The sequence below is a fragment of the Nipponia nippon genome, unplaced genomic scaffold (genome assembly GCF_047370975.1).
Source record: "Nipponia nippon isolate SJK-2023a ecotype South Korea unplaced genomic scaffold, ASM4737097v1 scaffold_42, whole genome shotgun sequence".
Classification (NCBI taxonomy): Eukaryota; Metazoa; Chordata; class Aves; order Pelecaniformes; family Threskiornithidae; genus Nipponia; species Nipponia nippon.
Window position 1 is genome coordinate 833,746 of NW_028262361.1, and position 25,130 is coordinate 858,875.

Genomic DNA, 25,130 nt, shown 5'->3' on the forward strand with positions numbered 1-25,130 from the left:
TGGCTGAGATGAGATGGTTGCGTTGTGCTCCGGATTCACATTGGCTGATAAAAAAAAAAAAAAAAAAAAAAGAAGCTTGTAGTAAGAAATGGGTTTATTGGTTGGTTGGGTGATAAGAGGTTTCTTGAGGGGGTGCTATTGGATATTAATATGGTTTTGGATATTAATTACACAGATGCTGCTGCTATCCTCCGTGGTGTAGCTCTGAGTTGGAGGGCCAGGCAGCCGCCTACGTAAGGTGCTGCTGCGAAAATAGGACGTTTGTAAGATCTTCTCTGCTCCTGCTTTGAACTGGGAAACGCGGTCGTTCCTTGTTAGTGCTTCCCAGGACTGCTGCCCGTCCCTCGCCGTACATGAATACAGCGGAGGCTGCTCCTTTGAAGTGAAGACGCAGCCCTGAGGAGGCGGGAGGAATTGAGGAAGTGGTGCTTCCCTCCCTGCCAAGTTTCATCTTAAATTGAGCGTCTCAGCTTCCAAACCAGGGTGGCTGCGGCTGGACGACAGAAAATCCCGAGGAGAGACGTTTCGGACCCTGCGTCCAAGCTCTCCCTGCGCGAGCGGGACCTGGCAGCCGTGCGACTCTGGCTGGAAGCGTTGCTTTGGCAGCTCCTGCCCTCAACAAATCACCAGCCCTGCGGAAAGCGGCGAGGAACGAGGAGTTACGAGGTAAGAGCAAGCGTGTTTTCTCTAATAGCGTTTTTGTATGCGTTGGACCGCTGGAAGGAAAAGCGGAGGGCAGCGGTGGATGGCAGGAGCTGCGCTGTGCAAGCCCCTAACGCTTCTCCTGCGCAGGGTGAATCTCCTGTTTAACTATTTAAGTGTGCAGCAGGAAAAGGAAACTAGGGGTTTGACCAGGGATATTATTCTAGCTCTGCTGGTTCCTCAAATTATAAATTTTTGTGGGCAAGCATTACCTTTGTTTTAGAGGGACCCGAGCGCAGTTGGTGCTTTCAATAACAGTCCAGTAAGTGTTTGCTTAAGGCTTCCCTATTCACATTGAATAAATACAGGGTAAACTCATAATAAAACACCCAGTAATTTATTACAGAAGTTCTACAGTAAAAGATAATTTAGTATTCATGAATTCAAAGCGCTCTATTAACAAATATACATTGCTCCAGAGATGCAAACTCTCTTTAGCCTGAACTGTACAAATACTAAGAACAGATCCTTAGCATTTCTTTTACAACTTTATGTTTCGGTCCTGTTTCTTAACAGTCTTTTGACGAGACAAAAGAAATTGGTAAAGTAGATCGTTTAATCTCTTGAGCTATTTGGGGAAGGCATAATGTTTTCTTTTAGCATTTAGCTCTGGCGTCTTTGTACGTCTCCTAGTGTCTTTGTAGCCGACGGTAATCACCGAAACCTGCCCTAGTGCTGAAGTTTTTATGTTGTCGTCTGAATTTCGTGCTGTATACGCAACCAAGCACCAAGGAAATGTGTAACACTGCCCGTCCTGTAATGCAAAGCTATCCCCGGAGTGAGCAGTGTGGGAAGCCTGTCTTCCCCAGGCCTGCGTCAGGAGATGGCACTATAGGACAGAGTCCTCCCTGTCCTCGGGTTGAAATTTGGCAGACAGAAAATCCGCTGCAGGGAGGCAAAAGGAGCAACCCACACGGAGGTGAGCTGGAGAGCCAGCAAGTCAGAGCAACCTCATCTTAGACCCAAGAAATCTTCGTCTCTGCTGGGGGTTCAGGGCTTTGCCCCCTTCACGACAGCTTCCAGCGGAGGTATCGTGGAAGCTCAACGTGCTTTGAGGGAAATAGTTCTGGAGAAATGGGGTCCGGCTCCGAGTACAGCAGCGTCTTTTCCCTTTACTTTGCGCTGACTAGCGGGTTGAAGCTCCAGCAATGGAAGCAGAAGGATCCAGAGTACATGAGCTTTGGCCGCGCACCCTGTTCTAGTACACTCAAAAAGTGAGTTGCACTCAAAAATGCTGTGAAATAAAAATGACAAAAGTCAGTGTTTGTTGCAGCTGCCAGAAAACAACCATTTGGGAACGTTTTCTGTCCAATGTCCTACATTTCAGTTGCCTCCTTCCCAGCTATATCTTTCCAGCCAGGCAATCTGTGTTTCCTCTCCTTCTTGCGTTGTCCTTCATGCTAAACAGGGCATGCTCCGGAGGGAGAGTGCTGTTGGGCTTGCTTCTTATCACTCCTATGGGTTTGTTAGCGAATAAAAAGCCAATCCTGGGTTAGCTGAAAGCCTGCCCGGTAGTTCACAGCAGGTGCCTTTTCTCTAGCCTGCCTGGTAGATACAAATAGGATGTTCTTCTCCCCCCATGGCTATTCCTTTGCTCAGCAGGGGTGGGATTTCAGTCCTCCCTCCCTTTCCATTGCTATTATCTGCTACCCTTAGGGTTTTTTCTATAGGTATGTCCCTGGGTTGAGGTCCTCTGCTTTCTCAGCAGATCCCACGCTCTCCAGAGAAGACTCAGGGGACGCAGAAGTGTCATCGACTTTAAACTTTGAGATAATCCTGGCGGTTTCCTGCGTGATCTCAAAATGTTTAAGCTGCTGTCTCCCTCCTGAGCGCTGCTTGAGTGTGCTTGTGTCGGTCGAGCTGTTCCTGCTCCTAGTGCTCTCCTCCAGGACATCCTTTGTCACGGAGCTGCTGTCGGTAGGCTTGCCTTCTGCACCAGACTCCGTTGCCACACTGGCTAATGTGGTAGTCCTCAAGGGCAAATTGGAAGACTTGGGAAGGACTGGTTTCGTTTTTGGCTGGGTTCGAATATATTTTACAGGCTGCCGGCTGAAATGGCATCTGGGCTGGGTCCCGAGGACCGTGTCCGAGTCACTGTCTGTCTTTTCCTGCACAGAGTCCTCCAGCTCCTCCAGCTCAGAGCCAACACTTGTATTCATCTCTGAACAAAAAATTAGACAGTTATCTTAGAACAGCGAGACAAGGTTACTGCGACAAACAATTCTGGCTGATGGCTTCTCTTCCTGTTAGAAAGGACACTGAAATCCCTCCTGCTAAAATGCCCCTCTTAACAGCCTCCTTAATCGGGAGCAATCGCAAGGTATGCGTTTGAAAGAGGTATAAGATATGAATCAGGTTTTTATTCTTAAAGCTGTCCTCGAGGCATATTAAAGCCAGGAGAGGTGGCAGAGGTGACTGCGGGCTCGAGAGCTGAGGCTGCAGCAGAGAAAAGCTCTTCCTGAGACGAGCAGAAAACGTGCTTGCACTTTCACACCAGCTACGTGGCGGCTGCTCTGCAGTAGGTTATCTGCGCAAAGACCGAGCAGCGATGCCGAGGAGGGCCCAGCCATGCTTTCTCTGCTGTGTAATGTAGAGGCAGGCAGGCAGGAGGTGTGAAAACCAGCAAACGTAGTACAAGAGAACCTGTAACAACATCAGGATCAGCACTTTATTTACCTAGGGCATCCACGCTTAAGGGACTGTGGGCTCCCTCCAGAGTCAGCTCATTGATGGCTTCCCTGGAAGACGAGTTATCAGAGACACAGTCCGCATTTAAACCATGCTTGGAGGAGGAATTCTGTTGGAAAAAGCCACGAGTGTTTATACAGGACTCTTATTTGACATGAAGATACTGTCAACTCCCACTTCACCCCGAATGCTGTTAGAGCCAAGTGAATGGAGGCAACCGCTTAAGCTGAAAATGCTTTGATTTGTAATGCTGTAATGCTTGGGGGAAGAGGGAAGGAGCTTGCAGAAGGTCACGGGGCAGGGCCATGAGAGAAAATTATGGTTCAAGACCTGCCAACTCCAGCATCCGTGCCGGCAGACCACAACTGCCACCAAGCTCGGCCCAGAAGGCAGCCGTGTGCCGAGACCGATTCCCGTGTCCCGCGGGACACTCAAGTAGCCCATTTCGGAACAAAAAGGGGAAACAGAAAGCAAGCCATTAACTGGAGCACAGTAATTATGGTCAAATGCAAATGGGAGGATGAGCGAAGGACACGGGAGTGGTATGGAACCAGTGTGAGTGTGCACAAGGAGCAGGTCGCCTGGGCGGGGGCTCCAGAGCTCGGTTTTGTCGATGCCAAAACGAGAGTGCCCTTAGAAGCGACTCCCCTTTTTAAAGGCATTTGATGCCTTCTGTGGAATTCAGTCACGCTGCAGAAGCAGGTAAAAATGGCTTTGCAAATAGTCGAAGGCAATAGTTGTGTGTATCTCAAAGTGCTTTCTGTGGAGGTTTATTAATCCTGTAGGATTTCTGCACACGAGAAGTGAATTGTGTCTACCCTGGTGATTTTATTTTAACTGTAATCATGGTTATTCTAATTTCTGCTTCCTCAGTGAGCTGGACCTGTAGAGAAAGCAGCGTTACTGCGTGTCAGACATGGATACGGTCACTGCAGACAGGCTGTCTTGCACATAAGCACCCATGACTCAAAAGCAGGAGGCAGAGAGTCCCCGAACCCAGATCTCGCTCCCTTTGGCTTAACTCTAGGAAAGTCATTTCCTCTTTCTTGCTCATCAAACCAGCTGCGAAAAGGAAAAAACCCACCATGTCCCAGCTGAGGGATGCTATGCCCATTTGTGTGTTTTAAAGTGCTGTGGAATAGGTTGTGAAACATTGTGAGGAAAGAGCCGTGGCGCTTGGGAGGGCCGCAGAACACTCAGCGGTAGCGGGGGAAAACCAGGGTCCGTGGCCGCTGGGCAGGGATGCGGCAGAGCCCCGTGGGGCTCTACTGGGGCATGCGCCAGGTCTTAAGTGTACATAGCTGCTTCCAAAGTTGTAGAGCTGCTTACAGAGAGAAACAGCAGCGTCCTAAGCAATTCAGTATGGAGAACCCCACAACTTTTCAGAATGACTAGGATCTAAAACATGGAGCAAAACCACCGTCCAGAGTGGTCTGAGAAGCTGCCGAGTGATCTGCAGCTTCTAATTTTTTTCCTGGTTCTCCCACTCCACATGCAACAGGCTCTCTGCTCCTTCCTCTCGGAATAACCCTCTGATAGCAAACGGTTTTGTTATCCGTGGAAAAAAAGTTCTCTTTAATTGCTAGGCCACCTTCCTGTCTCTACAGCAGGGTCAGTAAGCCCAGCTCAGTGTCTGGGAGCTCTACCTCTAGAGTTATATTCTGGATTGTGTTTAGGCTCTGAGGTCCTTCATCCGTTTCTGTCGAGGCTTCTTGCGAAGGATTTTCACATCCAAGGGATAAGGATGAAGGCAGGTCATCCATCCCAAACACCCTTTCGTAGTTCTGAATGAGAAACTCCACAATCTGGGCTTGATACCCAGAGTCAACAAGGCATGACATTGAGACATCGCTCCCTGAGCCTGGCCGGATCAGAGTTGGCCCAAATACTATGCCCAGGTTGTTTGGGGACATCTTGTTCTCTTCGTATTTCTCTGCCACCCTAGGGAAGGGAAACAGGACTGTTAGGGGCTTCCCAGCTCTCAACCCGAATGCGCTAGCACACAGATGGAACGCACCAAAACCCCCATTTCCTAGGAGAGAGTGGAACCCCATCTTTTACGGGGACCAGAGCTCTGGTCTGTGCAGGGAAACTCCGGAGAAAAATCTGTCTGGATGGTGCAGCCCTGATGAGAGTGGCTGTTTCTTGTGACCTGCGTGCAGAGCTGGGTGAAAGAGGGCTCGATTCAGGTTATTCCTTGACCTCTTGCTCTGCACTTTATGAACCGTTATCAGCAAGGACCTTCTGGTCCTTCTTGGTCATTAAGACTTTCTCCTAATTGCTGCAAGATGGTCCTTTCCATGAATGAATTTTTTTTACCCTCCTCAACTGCCTGCTTGGCTCTCCCAGGTCAAGGAAGCCCAGGTGCTCTTCTCGTACGCGTCTGGCGCTGTGCTACCGCTCCTCTGGCAGCCAGGTCTCAACAGGGATCTCCTGGGGTCGGACCTGACGCTAACCAGCGTGACAACCGGCACGCTCCTCACCTGTACAAGTGGGCAATGAGGTGCCGCAGAGTGTTGTAGTTGCTTCCAGGCAATTTGCTCAGCAGGTCCTTCATGCTCTGGATGGGGTCTGACGGGAGGCCTGCGCAGTCCGACTTTTCCTCCCCGGGTTTTTGCAGGTCTTTGGCAAGCGCGATGAGATCGTTATAGAGCTGGGACAGCAGCACCGGTGCCGAAAGCTGCAGCGAGAGGGGAGGAAAACGGCACGTTACTTCATCCTGCTGGTCTGGCACCGAGGAATGCGGTCAGCCGAGACCTGCGCTCCCGGCAGAGATTTGGTACCCACTTCCTTCAGGAAATGCTTCAGGACCCCAGTGATGTCGTGGGGGGAATGCTCGGAGAGCTCCACCAGGCTCCGTCCGTTCTCGAACGCCTGGCACAGCTTTTCCACCCGGGCTTTGGATCCACTTATCCGATAGATCCCCTGCATGGTTCAGAGGGGGAGAGGTCAGGAGGTTTGGATACGGAGCAGAGAAGACCGAAGCAAGAATAACTGACTGCTCACCTGCACCCCGAGGGCACGGGCTTCAATTTCCGAGGTGCATTTCACCACTATGAAGGGAACTTCCTCTGGGAAATCTCGAGGAACCTGCGTGAAGTCAATGCCAAAAAGAGGTACTCGGTTGGGCAGCTTCTTGTGGCCGCAAGTGATGAGCAGGTTCTCGAGACACTTCTTGTGGCAGGCCAGGCAGCACTGAAATGGCAGAACCGCCGCGAGTTATGGTCTGGTTGTGGTCCAGCCCTGCAGCGGTGGCTGAACTTGGAGGACTTCTCCTGTTCCCTCAACCACCAAAGTCCCACCAACCCCGGGAGGGCTGTTTCAGGCAAGTGGCAGCTGGTGGCTTACTCAAGGACAGAAAAGCACGCCTTGTGTAATGCAGAGGAAGAAAAAGCCCAGAATTTTGCAGAAAGGCCCCTCATTCCCGCCGACTTTCAGTGAGACGACGGTCACCCCAGGCTCCTACGCAAGGCATCTGCAACGACAGCTTCTAGCCCTCACCTCCTCGCACTCGAAGCCGCTGACCATGAAGGTGTCGCACTCCTTGCACTTGGATGGTCCCCGCAGCTTCCGCAGCCGGTGGGTCTGCGCTGCGCTGGAGAGGAGGATGTTCTTAAACTGCTGCTGGGATGTACCGTTTTCTGCGGAAACAGCATTAAATCGTTAAAAGGAACCGATACTCAAGCACCGTTTCCACCTCGTGAGTCAAATATGTGCGTGGCTCACCGTTGTCAAAAGTTTGCAAGGAATCTCTCTCTTCAAAATCCTCTGAGGAGGACATGGTGCTGGTGGATGGAGCTTTCAACAATTTCCTATCGGAGTTTCCTTGAGAAAATAGAAACAGCTGTTCTCGTCCTCATGATGCACACAGCGGGGCAGTGTAGGCTTTAGTCCCGTCTTAGGCTTTTGGGCAATATGAGGCAAGAATTTCTGCGGCTCTCACCTGGGCTGGAATTGGGAGAGTCCAGGGACCGGGATTCACAACTCCCACCGAGGCTTTCTGTGTCGCTGCAGAGGGATTTGTTCGCACCTGCGGAAGGTGGATGCGGTGACAGGCCATCCCGAGTGCTCTTGGGATACTTCAACACAGGGCTGAAGTCCAAACCAAGCTCCCAAGAAAATCCATAAATACTTGTCAATATTTTCTCCCAGTCTGAGCAAAGCACTGCCCTAAGAATTTGAGAACCTCTCCCACCTCTTTGGCTGCTAATCTAAATTAAACTACAGTGGCTCGAGAGAAAATCGGGTTGTCTTTATTAAATTCCACCTACTCTGTTCACCGTTTGTGGAGAAGTGCTTTCTGGATGGATCTTCTGGAGTGCTCGCATCCTTTGCTGCGGAAGAGGGTCCGGTGTAATGCAACGCCATCTTCTTTTTGCTGCTGGGAGGGGACCTGAGAAGGGGTTGCAAACAATTTTCCAGCAGTGAAGAATAACGGACAAATAAATCACAATATTGCATTGCCTTGTGGGTACTTGAGACAAAGCGTCTGCTTCAGGTGTAAGCTGAGTTTTCAAGGAGACTATAATAAACACTGGCACAAATCTAGGAAACCAAAGTTGTTCAATATAATTTCACCTTTTCTATCCGCAGGCAAAATTTAGAAGTCGGACAGCACCCGCGTGAGAAAAGAGCGATCCAAATCTTTGGCAAACGGTAGAAATAAGTGAAGGGAGGTGGCACGAAACTGCTGCCCTGCTTTTACTGATGTTGGTCCTGCGCTCAGCAGAAGGAACCGAGCGCATCTTTAGAGATCTGTTCTTCGGTAGCGGAGCTACGCAGAGAGAAAAGATGCTAACAGCTGAGGCCGTGGGCTTTTCGGTAATTAGCACTCACAGCGTTGCTAGTGACTTTATAAATGTGTTCTAAACTTTTTGTTGTTGTTCTGTGCACTAGATATTTCTGACCTTTCAGCTAGGATGGAAGTTTTCTGTGTTTTTTTACCTCTGTCCTCCGGAAGCAAGTGGCTCGAATTCAAACACTTCCATGTGAATGTCTTTCTTCTGCAGAGCCTGAATGAATTCCAGGTACTTCTCACCCGCTTTGTATGGCTTGCAGACCTCGGACAGGAACTGGTATTCCACTGGAATCTTTTCTGACTGAGTCTGCCGCTGCTTGAACATCCTTAAAGTGACCTTACAGGGGAAAAAAAAAAACCAAAAACCATTGCTAGTCAAAGCCCAGGTGCTTTTTCCTCCCTTGCATCTCACAGTCATTCGCTCGTCTTCAGTTTTTCATTACCCAAACTCGGTTACCTGCACTTCTGATAGTTCTACTTAGCAGGGCGGATAAAAATAGTCACTGTTTCTTGTTCCAGGATTTTTTTCCCCCCTAGACTTTTTCTATGGATATTTGTGTCCTCAAAGCAGTAGTAGTTGAAAATGTGATTATATAGCTGAGGTTCTTTGGTAGCAGGTCAGTAGCAAAGCAACGTCCAGAGCACTCCCCTAATTTCAACTGCTTGAGAATGGTCAGTTATAGGGTGATTCAACAGTGAAATGGTGAAGAGCCTGGAGGTCTTACCCCAAACAGCAGTTTCCCTGAAATGAGGGTTAGAGGAGAAGTTGTAGGACTCCACGTACCCACATCAGCACCTCATCCCCTTGGTAAATGAGCTTCCGAATATGGGAGACGATCCGTGCTCGTACTTTCTCCAGTTCTTGTCGTCGAAAGTTGGCATCGCTGATGCACATCTTGTACAAAGCTTCCGTTTCCTGAACCTGTGCGCGATCAGAAATGGAGCAAAGGAGGAGAAAGTCACCGGGATGGGTGGGAAGGTGCCGTCACGCGGCGCGTGGGATGGCTGGGAGTACCGGCAGCCTGATCTGAACTCGTCACCTTGGCTTGCGCCTCCTCGCAAGAACGGCGTCGCTTCTCCAGCTGCTTGTTGGCGCTGCCGGGGTTGGTGAGGGCTGCGCTCTGGTATTCGTCCTCCGCCTTGGCGCTCAGGTGCTTTGCTTTCTCCAGCTCCTCGCAGCGCTGTATGTATTGCAGGCGGGACTTGCGCAGGGATGACAAGGCTTCGTTCTTGGGTGGGAAAAGGAAGAGGTTTAAGCAGCTCGGTGAGGCAGTGGGAGGAACAAGTCACAGCGGTACTCTGCTTATAAGGAAACTGCCTGTCTGTTGGTTCCAGTGGATATTCTCATTCAAATGGACATCAGTATTCTCCCTCCCTCTCCTCCCAAAGTTCAGGAGCTCTAAGGGTGCCCCTGGGTTTCCTCTGCAGCTGAGGAGAGACCCAGCCATCCTGGATTGCATCCGCAAGGCGCCCGGGAGCATCTTCCTCCCCAGCAGGAAACCCCGGAGAAAAGGGCTGAGGGTGAAGTGCTGGCAGCCTGTGTGCGGCTGGGGTTTTGGCACAGCCTTTGCAGGGGATCCCTCTCTGCTGAAGGCGGCCTCGCGCCAGCGAGTGCGAACCCAAACCGCGTCCTCGCTCAGAGCCAGCCTCTGCAGCCGGCAGGAGGTGGTGGGATCTAGCAGGTAGCACGGGCAGGATGGCACAGGAATGCCACCAGCGCTCCCCCCTTGTACTCTTTAAAAAAGCACTTTTATTCCATCGCGGGGTGCGTATTATGTTATTTAGTTATCGCTTGCTCATGAACATTTGTTTTCAGTGTTCTGAGCCGTGACTGGCGTAAAGGTCAGGCCCATCTCTCGGCCTCTTACCATTCTCTTTTGCTCCTTTGTCCACTGATCTTTGAATTCTTTCCTCCATTTCTCAATTTCGTTCTTCTTGGCTGACAGAGGCTGCAGAGCAATAACAGTTAGGATGGCAACCGTTCCTCGGGAGGCAGGAAAAAGTATCTGACAGGTGAGGGCATGACAGTAGAAAGCAAGCCTTGCAAGATGCCTCTTTTCCCCTTAAACTCGGGGGGCATTTCCTTCTTTCATCCCCTCCACCCCCATGGACCAGGATAAATCGCTTCATTAGGTCTCTGTGATGCTCCCGTCTCATCTTTCAGCAAAGTTGTTGAGTCCACGCAGCAACACGGTACCTGGTAGAATTCCTTCTGTTGGAGCAATCCTGCAGTCTCGCTAGCTGAATTTCCGACCGTTGTGTCATGGTCCAGCACCATTGTATATAGCTCCCGAAGAGGCATGTTGTACTGCAAACACGAAATGATGGATAATCACTGCAGCTTTCCTAAATTTGAGAGCTTTTGCTAGCTATGATGGAGATCTATTACAGCAAGGTGAGAGCGGTTAAATGAGGGGGGGCCTATTTCAGCCCCCCCAGCAGGATACTGGAAGCAGAAGAGCTTTATGCTGGGCAGTACCGTTCTGACTCCTTGCCAGTTCATCCTTCTATCTAATTTTCCAAACAATCACTCTGTGTTATAAGCCCGTAGAAGAAAAAAGGAACTGTTCCAATACTGAGAGTTTTAGGAAAGTTTTTGGAGGCGTATTTGCTTAAGCTGGACTCTGCAAGCAGTTCAGGTGTGTGGACAGCCTCACGTTTGCTCCTCCTCCTCCTCCGAAGGGAACCCCGTGCAGTGAGGCAGGAACCCCGCAAGGACCCGTACCTGCTGGAAGATGGCGTTTCGTCCCGATTCAGCTATCTTCACTATCCCTTTGGCAAACTCTGTCTCTGTAAAAGGGCAGAGTGGATTAGACACCGGATTCACGGTCGCAGAGGTGGGTTCGTCAGAGCCAGAGGTCGTGCCAGTCAATTAGGATCATTCAGGGAAGAAGAAATTCTGACTCCATGTCTTTATCGTCAGGGAAAAGCAACTAAAAGGGCTGGTGTTTGGCCAGTTTCTCACTGGTATACTTTTGCTTGCAACTGTGTGTTCTTGGCTATGATTTAAAAAAAAAAAAAAAAAAAGGCACAGACTCACCGTAGCTCAGACGTTTTTCAATCCAGCTGAGGAGCTCTTTGACGTATTTACACCACATTTTGGCATATTCGAGGGCTGCGTCAATGCCGCCTTCACATTTTATCAGCATTTCGTCTGCCTTCTGAACTGCAACAGAATAAATCCAGGTTCGGAACAGCTCTGGCTGACGGGCAGAGGCTCCCCCAAGAGTGGTGAAATTGGAGTTGGTGCTGTGAAATACTCGGGTAACAGCCATAAAAAAGGTCTTTCACTGAACGATGTCGTTATGATCTACTTCACGGCGACCCCGTGCTGTCCCACCCATGGAACCACACCCATTCCAGGCAAATTACACAGGTATATTCCTCTGCCCCCCCTTTAATTAAATATTTAGTTTTAATTTGTTTTGAAAACCAGAAGTGAAGGACCTAACGGGTTACTGGGGAGCTGCAGGAAGGATTCTTGTTCCTTGGTGGAACCTAAGACAGATCTGTTACGCTGCAGTGAGCGAATCTGAACACTTTTCAAGCCAAAATCTGTGAGAAAGCAGCTTAGAATTTTTTTTTTTTCTTCATAGGGACCTTATATGAGGAAAAAACAATTTTTGGTTGCATTTTATGATACCGCCGACAAGTACAGAGCTGGTGAGAACCCTCCCAGCGGGCAGCAAAGTGCTTCAGAGTATCCCAAGTTTCCCTAGGTTGATCTTTGCCGTGCTTAAAACCGGCAGACCTTTGGGAATTGATGTCTCGGTATTTAGAAATCAGGACCTCGGGAGAAGCTCCTTAACGAGATGTTAATGGCTGAACAGGGGAAGATCTGGGCGCTGGAGGAAGCAGCAGGACTACTGAGCTCAAAGAGGCATCCGCGTCCTTGCTGGCCATCAGCCCCGAGACCGATGCCAGCGGAGACACCGGCATTATTCATCCGTGTCCTCGGGAGGCTGCCGGGACCGTTGCCAGGTGATTGCCTACGTGTTCTCGTGTCACCTTTTGGATTTTTAATTAGCAATGTTACCTGTTATGTCTGCCTGCACTTGCCTCTCTGAACTGGTTTTGCTCTTGCAGAAACTTTCACTCGGCTGTGGGGAGGAAAAGGGAAAAAAGAAGAAAATAGTAAAAGAAAAATGAGTATGCAGAAATCTGGAGGATTTTTCCAAAAGGCCAGCTGGAGTGCTGCTTTTGCTTAGGTAAGCAACCCAGCGCAGTTAAAACAGTCTGAGATTTGACCGAGGGAAGGTAGCATGGTATGGAAGTCCACGACAAACAGAAACCCGGAGGAAGAACAGCATTACGGCAGAGAGATCAAGGCTGGAAAAGGGCTGCGAGACTGAATGCTGGCAGCTCTTCTTTGACTACAAATCACAAAACATTGCATTTTTATTGTTAAGTTGAGCTCATGGGATAATACGATTACATGAGAACAGTCACTGACAGAGAAAAATGAAGTTCCTAGCCCCTTTGTTTATACAGAAAAGCATGAAATGAGGCTGATTATGCCCCAAAGTCCCCTACTGCCCAAAGCAAGCGAAAAACCATTAAGTTCTATTTTGAAGATCTTCTGTTTCTTAAGGCCAACATTTTAGAGGTTTTTGATGCATGACTCTCAAGTGTAGTTTGGGTTTGCTGTCTTGTCTGATCTTCTTTTCCAGCATGCAGAACTTAAACCAGCAATTTCCACATCTGGTTTTTCAGAAAAATGTAAATCCAAACAGTAAATGCCTGAATGTTTCCACTAAATATTATCTGCTCTGTTTTCACCTTCATCACTGTTATAACCAAGTCTTGTATGGTTCTGTCTATTCAAGTAAGAGCTGTAACTATTTTTTTTTTCAGATGATCACCCAAAGAGAATTTTAAAACCATAAAATTTAATAAGATAGAATCATCCACTTTGGCAATGGACATCGATAATTTCTTTAATAAAATAGATCTCATTTTTTGCCTACCGGAACGACCTCCCTTTCTGTGGTTAGGTCTGCGTCGTCAGTGCCATCAGCATCACCAGCGAACATATCAACCGTCCTGTATAATGAAAAAGAACACTATTAAATAAATGAAGGTTGCAAAGATCCCAAAAAACTAGTTCAGCCCCGTTTCTCTACATACGCATTTCCAATTGAGATTTCTAAGGCATCCAGGCTCCGGAATATCTCACTGTACCGCTTTCTGTTTTCAGGTACCTTCTCTTGATTGTCGAGACCTGGAGTTGGAGAAGAAATCATTTCGCTGGAGCGCCTGACCCAAAGCTCCCCGAGGCTGGAAAACCGACAGGACGGTTTCTAGAGGGTGCGGGGGAGCGTGGATGAGCCCCGCTATCCCGCGCAGGTTCACAGGGAAGCGACAAGCTGCGATGGCCTGGCAAAGCACGGCAAGGTGAGGGCGAGATGGAATTCAAAAGAAAACTTGGGTAACTGTAAATTAACTGTAAAACTGTTCTTTGGGCAGAACCCGCAGAAAATGATTCTGTGGAGGCCCAGGGGAGACATCGAAGCTGATTTTAGGGCTTGTGATCAGACCCAAGATCAGCTGCGTAAATCACACGGAAATCTTTATCGTAGCCGCTCTGAGCTGGAGTCACACCAGGGACACGCTGCCCCTAGTTGCGTGCCGGCAATGGGCTGGCAGACCTGATGGAGGGGCTCGCGGGACGCGGCGGCATGCCCCGCGCCTCGATCAAACCCGCGCGCACGCCGCGCAAGGTGTGTCGGCAGAGCCGCGTGCCTAGGAAACAGCAGTCCGGCGGTGCACGGGCTGTGCTGCGTCGCAGAAGTTGCCCGTTCCTTGCGCGCCGTGTGTCTGTGTCGCAATGTTTTACGTGCAGGGACCGTTTCTCAGTATTATGTGTCCTTATTTATGGTGCTAATCTACGTTACGAAATCCTGCGTCTCATTCGGTCCCCAGCTGGTACAAATTAGTGGGCGTGCAAAATATAAAATGGGCCTGTCCCCGCTTGAGGGGCAACGCGCTCCTGCCACGCATCTCTAAGGTCTACGCGTATTCTGCCTGCAGTTGCACGTGTAGCAGGGTGGAGGCGAGCACATGCGTTTTACATGGGGTGAGCGACGCTGTTAACCTCACTTTCCACTCTGTCATGTGTTTGTCACTGAGGGCTGAAACTAAAATTGACTCAGGCTGAAAGCTGCTGCTGCAAAAAAAAAAAAGAAGGGGGGGGAAAAGTTTTAAAATATGAAACTGGGCACCGCTGGTAAAAACAAAAGAAAACTTCACTCTTCTTTGTCCTTTTGACATTCCAGGAAACAGGATGTGGTTGACCTAAATCTAGAGTTGCTTCACTGAAAGTTGAGTTTTTGACAGTGAGCAGCAAGTACTTGCAAATGTTGCTCAAATGATGCTTGGTAGAAAAGTCAGCTTGTGTCTCAGTTAGTTGCAGCTACTCCTGGGCCTTGTCTCAGTCCTGAAAAATACAGATTTTCCGGTCGGGTTTTGATTAGGAGCTGGCCTGCCCTTGAGCGAGGTGCCGGGCTACGTGAACAGCATCGCACGGTTGCTGAGCCCAGGCTTGCAGAACCACGTTGCCCCTGGGAGAGGCCGATGGCTCCAGGGAAACTCCCAGCAGGCAGGGGAAGACCCCGGGCACCCGACCGGGATGGTACTGCTCCTCTGGCATCTTCCACCCTTCCAGCCCAAATGGTGCAGAAGAGCACGAGACTGGCTTGTCTGTGCTGGCGATAAGGGAGACGGTGGGCATGTACAGATGCATACGTATCTTTTTTTCACTCTGTAAAGACATCGGACAATGCAAAGAAAGGATTTGAAGGGAGAACATACAATTAAAAGACAGATGGGAAAAGGGATTTTGTTCTTCAGAGCTCCTTGTTTGCTGTTAAACGAGAGTGCTCGCTGACAATCGTACGGTTACGGTGTCCGAGCCGTGAACACCAACCAACCTAACCCCATCGCCAGCTTTAAAATAGAAATAGCTGTGAAGCAGGCTGGGTGTGGCGCTGAAGCCGCGCTTCGCTCGCAGCCAGCGCTGAGCAGCACGGGCCAGACGCTGTGTTCCCTCTGCATCAAGAAATGAGCTGGGAATGCTCCTAGCCTACTTGCCTTTGCTGGGCAAATAATTAAAATTTATGCCGGCCTTGTTCTTTAAAAGTCTTCTGAACGTTTTACTCCAAAGCGGAACGAGACGCTGAAAACGTGTGAAGACGCGCTTGGTTTTTTACCATAAACCACTGCGATCTGAAGGAACTGCAGGGATCGGCTCAGAATGGCCTGCCAGGCTGGGGGGCCTGGGGAAGGGATTTAAACGCACCACTGGTGCGAACGGAGAACTGCAAACGGCACCCGGCACCCGTCCTGCTTAACCGTGATAAATCAACGTTTCGCGCTCAGCGAGACAGGCAGTTTACCAAACATCTCATTCTGGTTTTTCTGGAAGAGACACAAATTGCTCACAATCCAAGACGTAACAAATCCAAGGCATACTAATTTAATTTGAATCTTAACTACTCTTGTTACTTTGAGCAGACGGACATCTTTAATTTCTCTTGTTTACCACTAGCAGGGGATTGTACAACAGGAAGAAGTGACTCAACTCGAGCAGCGCTGGCGATGGGCAAAATGAAACATTCCGCTTTTGAAAGCAGCTATTGTGAGGTGCTGTAAGACAGGCAAGAACCTCAGGTTCTCACAAGTCTTTTGCTTCATCTCACTAAGATAATACCATATCTAATACTATAGAAGTAGGAAGGTGGAAAAATTGGACAGAAAAAGCTTTCCTAGCCTGGCTGCCGCTGATGTTGTTAGCTGCATTCTCACGGGTTTAAACGCGTGCTTCCCGATGCGCAGCCCCTTTGGCATTTGGGAGCTGCGCCAGTTTGTCCATCTGTTTAAAATCTTTCGAGTGGCTTTTTGGCACCTGCAGGTTTGGGCCAAATGATGCGTGTGCCTCGTACGTATCTCATCAAGGAAAGGAATTGCCTCGAATGTCTTGCTCTTTGTCGTCACAGCTGTCATCAGGCAGCCGCCTGTCGGACACCTTCAGGATGTCCCTTCCTGAGGAACCGTGCACTCCCGATTGCCCACTCGCTAAATACGTAAACATCTGTGTACGTTTTCCTGGGCTGGAAGGAAAATGGAGCCCCTGCGCCTGGCAGGCTTGCAGAGGCTCCCGTAAATATCCATAAACTGGCGATGAATTCACGATGAATTCATCTTTCAGATGCTGATGAAAGCCCTTTGCCTTGGCCAGTGAGGATTAGGTAGCAGAGCATCCGCCGCGGCGCTGGGGTGTAGGACCACGGGCCTGGAAGAGACCCCGGCTCAGTCCTTTGTCCGTTCACTACCACTCTGCAGCCTTATTTACAAACGGACGCTTCGATTTAAAACCAGTTATCTTACTGGATAACCCAATGACAACTGGAAGGCTGATCTGGAGACTAACTCCTCTGGAGATTAAAAACCATCTATGTTTCTTGAAGGATGGCGTATCCTTATTCTTCTTATTTCAGACAATTCCAGCAGAAACCTCTTCCAGCGTCGGCACCAGGCCGGCGTCCTAAAGGAGAGCATGGCCAACGCTCGCAGCGGAGCGGGCCAGCTGTCGTGCAGAGTTCTGCCCCATCCTTGGATGGACGAGGCCATCATCTCATCTCCATCATCTGCCTTCTGGAAAGCTCACCGCTCTTCTCTGCCTTTTGCCACCGTTACGGAGAGAGCAAGCTCCCGCAGTGGTGGGTGTGCAGAGCGTCGATATTTTTAGCAGGAGAAGCTCTTGTTCTGCCGTTCAGCAGAAGCATCACTTCCCTTTCAGCTGCAGTTACTGTGAAATGAGGTAAAATGTCTAAAACCCTAATTCAGCATGGCACCGTTGCCAAACCTCGGTATCACAAGCCTGTTCCCGGTAGCGCCTTCCCCTTCTCTGCGCTCAGTCTCGCGCTTTCCAACACATCTGAATTTTTCCACTGAGGCAAATCTCCTGTTTCTGCATAAAAGAAAAATCCCCAGCTTGCTAAGCCACTGTGCGGTTTGCACCAAATTAGGCCAAATAAGTCTGAAAATCGTTATCTGCCACTCCTGCGTGAAATCCTCCCTCCGTAACCAAGATATCCCTCAGTCAGACTCTGGTTATGGCTCGCAGCAAGGGACGCTGCTCCGGCTGCCTCGATCGGCATCTCTGAGGCATAACAGTTTTGGACCAAAATCATCCAAGTTCCTTGACAACGGTTTTGCAAAACCAAGACCACTTCCCATCTGTCACTCTGATTTCTCGTCTTCTCTTCCCACTTCAGTGGAGCAAAGACCCTGGCAAAAACTGAATTCACAAATCGGCTAATTTTTGAGGAGGTCGGAACGGGTACCAAATAGTGCGATCAGCCACAACGAGCAGGACATACTAGCGATGTCTTAACTAGCAGTGTGTAATACCGAGGGGATTAATGAAGCATGTCGGGGAGGGGGAAAGGAGAATTTCCCCTTAATACATCAATTCATTGAAAAAGGTGGTGTGCACGCTGCAAATGTTTCCGAGACGTCTGACAGCAGAAACCGAGCGCAGGTGCCTTCGTTCGCAAAATAAAAATGAGGTGATTGCCAGCTTTAGAGGGAAATATCGGTAACCCAGGCTTGTCCTGGCAGACGGCAGCCCCCTGCAGTACTTAAGTAATTAATAAACCTTGCTTTTTATGTCAGAAAAGTACAACTACATTAAACTTCAGGCTGCTTGTTTCTTCAATATTACAAATAAGGCAACGTTAGCGATGGTAAGAAGAATTTAGGCTGGCAGTGAAGCACAGCAGATGCTTCCAGTACTGGAAAGCAGTAAAGGACCTCCCAGTTAGCAACAGCAACACTTACTGGCTAACAAATAAGACTGAACAAAATCACTTACACGGGTCATTTTGTCAAATAAACCTCCTTAACAGATGAGATGTTGTTGATAAAAGGCCCTCTGTGGGTACGGCACACCTGGATTTCTCAAAGGCTTTTGACTTTTACGGTCATGTCACGTTCTGGTGGCATTCTTGGTCGCGTGTTAAAAACTGTGTCACTGACAAACCTAAAAATACATCGTTAACCAACGTACGGGCTTGTTTCTAGAGGGATCTCAGAAACAGCTTCCTGCTTTTTGGTGGGATTGTTAAATGATCGGACTTGTATCGCCATCTCTCCTGGTAAAGTGCTTGATGAGACCGAGACTGTAGGCCAAGAAGTAAGGCAGCTATGTCTTACAGAGCCTTTCAGCGGCCTCAGAAACGGTTATGCTTCCACTGCAGCGTAGAGCCGAACGTCCGCAAATTAGGTGCGGATCTCGGATCGCCAGGCTGGAAGTCTTTGCCCCGAAAAGCAGAGAAGGACACGGCGGGTGGTTGCCTAACGCGAGCCTCGCATGCAACGCTGCGGAAAGAGGACCTCCGCGAGCGCTGGGTACGTACAAAAGGGGAACATCGAGCAGAAACAGGCTCTGCGTGTGCCTCTGCGCCCAGCGCTGGGTGGTGAGCGCGTTAGCTGTTAGTTCTGGCGAGAGGCTGCGCAGACGTTGCTGAAGACACAAAAGCGCTCTGTAGGGCGAGAGTGGGCAGAAAACTGATCTCACGACGCAGCTTCCAAACCAGCTCAGCTTATTCAGTTTATCAAAGACGCCGAGGCGTCCTTTAACTGTCCCCGTGTACGATCGTGAGCTATAGAAATTCTGCTCATGGTTTTTCGATTTTCACGACAAAGACATGACAAGATCCAGCTGCTGAAAGGCACGCTGAACTGAGAGTTTTCTAGCTATGAGGGTAATGATGCATTTGAACGTGAGAGCAGGGAAAGGACTGGTGTTGCTTGCTGTCTTTCCTTGATTACAGAGACAGTGAGGGTTTTTTCACCTCTCTGAAGCGCCAGGGTCTGGCCCCTGTTGAAGATGGGGCTCTGGCAGGAGGGATTCGTGCTCTCAGGTGGCACAGAGACCTCTTAGATGCTCGATCGGTAAGTGTTACTCTGAGTCAAACTGATTATGTTCATAATTAAGGTTGTCACCTTTGAGAACAAGGACTTAGAGCAAATTTTTGTCAGAGGGACTTGAGCTGATGGTATGCAAGTAGCAACGTACTTCCAATCGCTTAAGAGAAAACACTGCACCTTCTGCCTCCTGAAAAAGGGGTTTGCACCCTTTCCTCTTACATGAAGTCAACGTCCAGTACCAATGCATCAAATAATTTCATCTGTCAGAGAGACTTAGAGCACTGAACAGCTGGGGTCTTCATGGAAACCCCAGATAGAGGAACTTAGAGCTGTTCTCTAGCACCCGTATTCCCTAGGTGGCTCCCAGGCTGATCTGCATCGTATGTCATAGCACGCCCCAAAAGCTTACATTACAAACAGTATAAAAGGTTGTTTCAAACGCCATCACATACCACTCGGTTCTGGGTCTTCCATGGCTGAGTCTTCAGCGGTTTGGTCTGAAAGCAGCAGAATCCCAAATGACCCAGCTATGAATCACAGCTCAAGCAAATAAAACACAAATTCCTGGTCAGATCAGACGTGAAGGAATTATCCAGAGGCCCATGATAGCTTCACGTGAAGAAGACCTGCCCGAAATAACTGGCAGAAGCGCCCGTCGGTGAGCGCGGCTGCTGTAGCCAAATCTGCTTCCTGCAGACGCGCTTCCGTGTAAGGAAACAGCGTGCGGCGTACATTTGTTTGATCATGCAATTTGCATAACCCTGCTATTTACCAAATAGCAAAGGGACCGTTTCTGAGTCCTCCTGGCTTCGGTGCTCGCAGCTATCGCAGCAGCCCCCGTTCTCCTACCTGGAGGGCACTGTCTGCTTCCGAAGAAACGCCCCTGCTTCCAAATATACTGAAGAAACCGCTGAGAAAGTGCCGGTGGCGAGGGGAAAGGGCTGTTAGGTGAAAAGAGGGGACAGCAGAAGGGAAAGGACGGGCCAGCAGCCGTCTTTGCCTGAGCCACCGTTCCTCTGCTCTCTTCGCCGGCGCCTGGGTGTAACGGAGCCGTCTCGGAGATCGCAGCCCTTCTCGACTTCTGCTCAGCAAAACGGAAATCTAAACTTTTGAGGGTTTGTTTCTTAAATAAAAACAAGTCTTGATTTTTTTGTAGGTTATTGATGAGCTAGGGCAAAATCTATGGCTTGCGTCAAGATGTTTTTCAGCCGGGGAGCGTTCTCCAGGCGGCGGGCTGGGACGTCAGCCTTTAAATCTGATTCCCCTCGCGCTGGACAATACGCTCCAGCTCCCAAGCAATTGATTTACTGGCCGCAAGCACGTAGCTAGCGTTGCCCTCTTTAAAATTGGTGAATTTTCCCTTCGGTTTAGGAATACTGGTGGGGATTTAACGACGAAACTGTGCTGTGGGAAATAGAAAACGTTTATTCAAAGATTATAGATCGAAGCGAGCAGGAACTGAAGCGAACTTCTGCAAATGTGAGAGAAACTGACAGCAAAAATGCGACAGTCGAGAAACAAACTTGTGCTCAGCAGTGGAGCTATTATTTTTTAATAAAAATAATGAATAATTAAAAACCCTATGTTTTCTGCTGCAACCTAAAAGCATGCTTGGGGCTCTGGGCTCCCCAGAAGCGGTTTCCCTGCCCTTGGCATCTGCTGAAGGCTCAAGCAATGCTGCTAAATTCTGCGAAATCTCTCCCCGCAGTTGCGCCACCAGGCAAATCTCCGGGCTCTTCAGTCACACTGACTGCGGCCAGGCACAAGCCAGCGTTATGGTTCGGCTGGCCTTTCTGTCCGTAACGCTTGCTTAATTCAAAAGAAATCCTAGAATCTGAGTTACTGCTTCCGTGATGGATGTTTCAGGCTCGAGTGACCGTGGCGGCGGTTTCTGCTCGGGCTCTGGAGGTATCGGCTGACTTTTTGAAAAGAGAACGAGAAAACTGGGATGCGTAATGATGGCAAAGTGCTGCTGGGATCCGCGGAGGGGTCGGCACGATGACTTTCTCCTATCAAATCTTCCCTAGCCTGTCTCTCCGTTTCCTACGTTCGACTGGTATAATTACGGGTATGCTAAGCGTAATTATCGTACCCAGTTTGCACAGTGCCGTATTTATAGCTAAGCGATCTAAAAAATGTTTTTCTAGTGCGAAGGCATTTATAGCCAAAAGGATTGCAACGCAGTACAGCAACGCCCCGCCAATTAATTCTATTAAAAAAAAAAGCTAATAAAAGCTAGCACAAAGCAAGGGGGGTGGCTCCTCGTTTACCAGGAACCCAGTCCCATCCGACTGTTTCCTAGGCGTTCTTGCTGAATGAGTCCGTCCTTTTTTGGTTGGGGTTTTTTTGGAGGGGTAAAAGTGGAGATGGTAAACCCCTAAACTTTCTGTTGCAGATCAGAGGCTCGCAAAAGGGAAGTACGGGAATTCATGAGAAACGGCCCATCTGCCAAGGTAAGGCAGAGCCGCGCGCAGCGTAATAACGCGGCGCTCTGACCAGCGGGAAGCTTAGCGGCAGCCTCTCCGCTTGCCGGTGCGGTCGGGTCGGCACCGATGGCGGAGCAGAAAGCTGCTTCGGCCGCTCTGCTGACGCTGAGCTCCTCCAGCGCAGCCTGCAAACTCCTCCTGCGTTTCTAACAGGTGAATTTTTTTTTTTTTTTAATTACTATTTTAGACCAAGCACGATGGCAAGTTACTGCAGACAATACACAGGAGCAGCCCCCTGTGAGGTCTCATTAAACTTCCCTTTACGTCACCACTGCTATTTTATAAGGCAAATACATTTTCACATCAGCAAGTCTTTTGAAGGCAGGGCAGGAAAGAAAGAGGGAGTGGAAGCGGCGGCGTGGTTACTGCACTTTCCTTCCTTCCAGCTCCCCGCCGAGAGCCTCGTGCCGGTCCCGGCTCTGCTCTGGTGGGGACCGTACGCAGAATATCGGGACGGGACGGTCGGTGCTTCCTCTTGAAACGCATCTGACCCCTGAGACAAAGGCCAGGAACCACTGTGCCTTTCTCCCGAGGAGGCTGAGACTCGCTTTCAGGTGAGGGTTTCCCACTAGATTTAAGTATATCTCAGCTCCCAAGACAGTAACGTGCAAACGATAGAAAGAGCATTAAGGATTCACGTCCAAACCATCGAACCAAGAAGGTCAGCGTGGCGCAGGACGCTGCCCTGACCTCCCAGAGGCGGGTAACGGTTTCTTAATTAGCGCGTAAACGAACTGCCACAACCGTTCTGTGAGTCAGGCTAATTCTACCCCCCTGCCACGCGCTGACAAGCAAACACGTGAAAACGTTTTGCACGGGGTTATACAGGAATTCCGCACCGAGAGAAGTCCTGACACACGCCTGCTCGCTCCAACAGACGTAACCAAGCCAAGAACAGCTCCCCGGGGCCTCGCGTTTCCGTTCTTTGGTTTCACCACCCGAACGCAACGTGGCTTTATTAGTGGAAAACAGACAGATAGGTGCGGTTTGCCAGCACAATTGCCAACCTAAATAGAAAGGCTCTCACGTCTAAGCCTTTATCTCGTTTTCATGCGTTTTAAAAGCACTGTCTTCCCTAACGATGGGATGTGGATACGAATAAGCCTTGACGATCACCGACTTCTGCTCAGCTTCGGTAGTGACACGCGCTTTCCGTGCGCACGGACACCCCTGTGTCGGTGCTGAGCGCGGTGCGAAAGCTTTCCATCACCGCTGAGCAGAGGGCAACAACTACAGCGCTCGTTAGGTTCTCTAAGGTTACGGATTTACCATCAATGTTGGCGATAAGGGTTGCTACGGCAGGCTGGATGGCATCCCCGGTCAAAGCAGGATAGGCGTTCAGGAAGGAGGAGATGGCTTGCAGTACGTCTGCCAGTTTGGCTTCAACAGAAGCTGAAATAACTTCGCCTAAAATAAAGAAGGGGAAAAATTACAGTTTTCTTTTTTTGCATGCATGAACTCTCATCCTCACCTCTCCCAGGATAAGCACCATGGTACGGGTACCCGGCTGTTCCCAAATACTCAAGTTCTGCCCAAAACGGCAAATAACAAACTCTGAGGACCGAAGCGAGCGAAAAAACCCCCACGCGGCGATGGGATGGATGTGGACGTTGCCCGGTCCTTAGTCACCAGGGCCAGGACCCTCAACGAGGCTCCACGCTGCCTTTTGTCTGGGCTCTACTCCGCGAGCCCAAGCGATGAACGGCCCCGCTTCCTGCTGCAGGAGCGCTGCGTATCTTCGTGTCTTTACGTCCAAAGGCCAACCTCCGAGACAAAAACGCAATCCCAAGCTGGGCGCTCGGAAAGACGCTCCGCGAAGGAGCCAGCCCGGGCAGGTTGAATTTCCACGTGCAGCCGGCGTTGTTTGGGGGCTGTTAAAAGCAAACACCTTGCGAAGCTAAGAGCACCACCGCAGTTACGAGTCTGCTGGAGGAGCGCGGCCAACCCAACTTGTTCGGCGCGCCTGGGGTGAGGCAGTCACCGTGACCTACAGCTACAGCTTGCGGCCGTGGGTGGGGAGACCAAGATCACAGGGCTCTCCGGGTGCCTTGGTGGAGAGGGTGGCACTTCTCCAGGAGGTTTCTTGTTCCAGCAAGTAGTTGAAGGGATTTTGTTAATGCTGCCGTGCTGTACAAGGTTTCTAGAGCAGCACCGAGCCTGTGATAACTGTTTTCTTAATTCTCGGTTTAGGTCTATTTACTTGGGCTCCAGCCTGGAGAGCGTCCTGCAAGCACAGAGGCTATCCTGGGAAAAAGGAGGAGAGAGGGGGAAGGTGCCGGACAGGCAGGCGCGGCGCTTCTGGAGCACGTTTCCAGGCTGGGAGACACGCTGGGGCTCCCGCCGCCACCCAGAGCACCGCCAGCTTGAGCCTCTCTCCGACTCGTGGCATTTGGACTCCTTCCCTGGGGATGAATCCCGGTTTTCTCAGCGGGGTTATCGCAGGCAGCCTTTCTCTGAGCCAGCTGAACTCACGCCTGAGTAATTGCAGGTGCTGTCAGCAGCACTTGGCGTGGTTTTGCATCGCTTTTGGAGAAAACCTGCGCACTTAGGTGGGTAAGTGCTCTGAAATTTTATCTATTGATGCAATTCATTAGAGCAAAAGACGTTTGCATAATTAAATATCTGCGCAGCGAGAAACCACTCTAAATTGTCTGAGGGCTGTCTAAATTCATTGCTTTAAATAAATAATGCAGCAAGAATGAGACAGGATCGTTTTTGCTGAATATAATCTGCTTGTTTTGTAAGCAAATAAGTGGACTGAAAAATATTTACCTTTTCGGAAGAGCTCGCGGAAGTTCTGCAGTTTCCTGTCGATGTTCCTCAGGTGTTTGGTGATGCGGAGCGCCTCGCCGGCCGTGCGGTCCCCGCCGCCGGCGCGATCGCCAGGGGCAGGGCTCTGGATCGGAGCCCAGGCAGCAGCCAGGCATCCGGCATCGGGCTCGTGGCCGGGTGGAAGGCGTCTGCCTGGCGATCCGCCTGCGATCCGAGCAGGACCGGCGCTGCCCTGGGCTCCCGGCCCGTTCATGGCGAGGTGGAGCACCCGCTGCGGAGCTTTCCCGAGTCCGGTGGGTGAGCCTTTTTCTCCGGCTATGTTTTTGGGCGCACACCTCCGAGGTCCCGCGGGCCGTGAGCGCGGCTCCCCCTCATTGAATGGAGGAGGAGAAGCAGCATTCTGCAAAAGCAACTGGAGACGCAAGACAAAACACTCGGAAGAAAATGGAAGGTATGAGATGAATTCTCATGCTCTCAGCATTTATTCATTTTCTAATTGAGTAGAGCTGCAACCAGAGTTTTCTGAAGCAAGTTTTAATTATCAAGTTTCTTCGCACCCTTTCCAGCAAATGGAAACCCAAGTTTAGGAAACTTTTTCTTAGCAAGGCTTGGATATCAAAACCAAGCGCCGAATATCCATATGCAGTAGCGCTGCATTTCCGTATGGGTCTCTCTTATTTACCATAACATTATCTGCAAGTAAAAACGTCGGCTTAGGCGAGCTGTCTTCCATCTCTTTCGTTGTCCTTCCT

General features: G+C 50.0%; 1 protein-coding gene and 1 long non-coding RNA gene across 15 annotated transcripts in view; one reads left to right on the forward strand and one right to left on the reverse strand.

The window, feature by feature from the left end:
• Positions 1-25,130, forward strand: part of LOC148052911 (uncharacterized) — a 63,300-nt gene that overhangs the window by 36,947 nt on the left and 1,223 nt on the right. The window contains exons 1-10 of one of the 9 annotated variants that reach the window (XR_015709129.1): positions 40-666; positions 11,785-12,169; positions 12,275-12,396; positions 13,386-13,582; positions 16,684-19,144; positions 20,987-21,188; positions 21,516-21,759; positions 21,993-22,160; positions 23,797-24,159; positions 24,431-24,550. This is a non-coding gene — a long non-coding RNA (uncharacterized LOC148052911). Of the gene's footprint in view, positions 1-39; positions 667-11,784; positions 12,170-12,274; positions 12,397-13,385; positions 13,583-13,767; positions 19,145-20,986; positions 21,189-21,515; positions 22,161-23,796; positions 24,160-24,430; positions 24,551-25,130 lie in introns of those variants that run through there. The other 8 variants (XR_015709125.1, XR_015709130.1, XR_015709123.1 and 5 more) reach the window with 8 other exon arrangements.
• GMIP (GEM interacting protein) lies at positions 1,041-24,631 on the reverse strand. 6 transcript variants are annotated; one of them, XM_087778130.1, is made up of 23 exons: positions 24,379-24,631; positions 22,876-23,013; positions 19,573-19,617; positions 13,316-13,409; positions 13,156-13,231; positions 12,225-12,288; positions 11,229-11,354; positions 10,914-10,978; positions 10,386-10,496; positions 10,057-10,137; positions 9,229-9,417; positions 8,973-9,110; positions 8,335-8,525; positions 7,662-7,783; positions 7,334-7,420; positions 7,117-7,215; positions 6,892-7,031; positions 6,397-6,585; positions 6,178-6,315; positions 5,874-6,070; positions 5,037-5,331; positions 3,379-3,499; positions 1,041-2,863 (listed from the first exon to the last, which is right to left on the reverse strand). In XM_087778130.1, exons 1-23 carry the CDS (start codon positions 24,629-24,631, stop codon positions 2,367-2,369), a joined length of 3,456 nt encoding a protein of 1,151 aa, XP_087634256.1. In that variant the 3' UTR covers positions 1,041-2,366. The 6 variants fall into 6 exon arrangements, with proteins under 6 accessions (XP_087634256.1, XP_087634252.1, XP_087634250.1 ...); XM_087778126.1 differs by lacking the exon at positions 19,573-19,617 and having other exon boundaries at positions 6,397-6,480; XM_087778124.1 differs by lacking the exon at positions 19,573-19,617.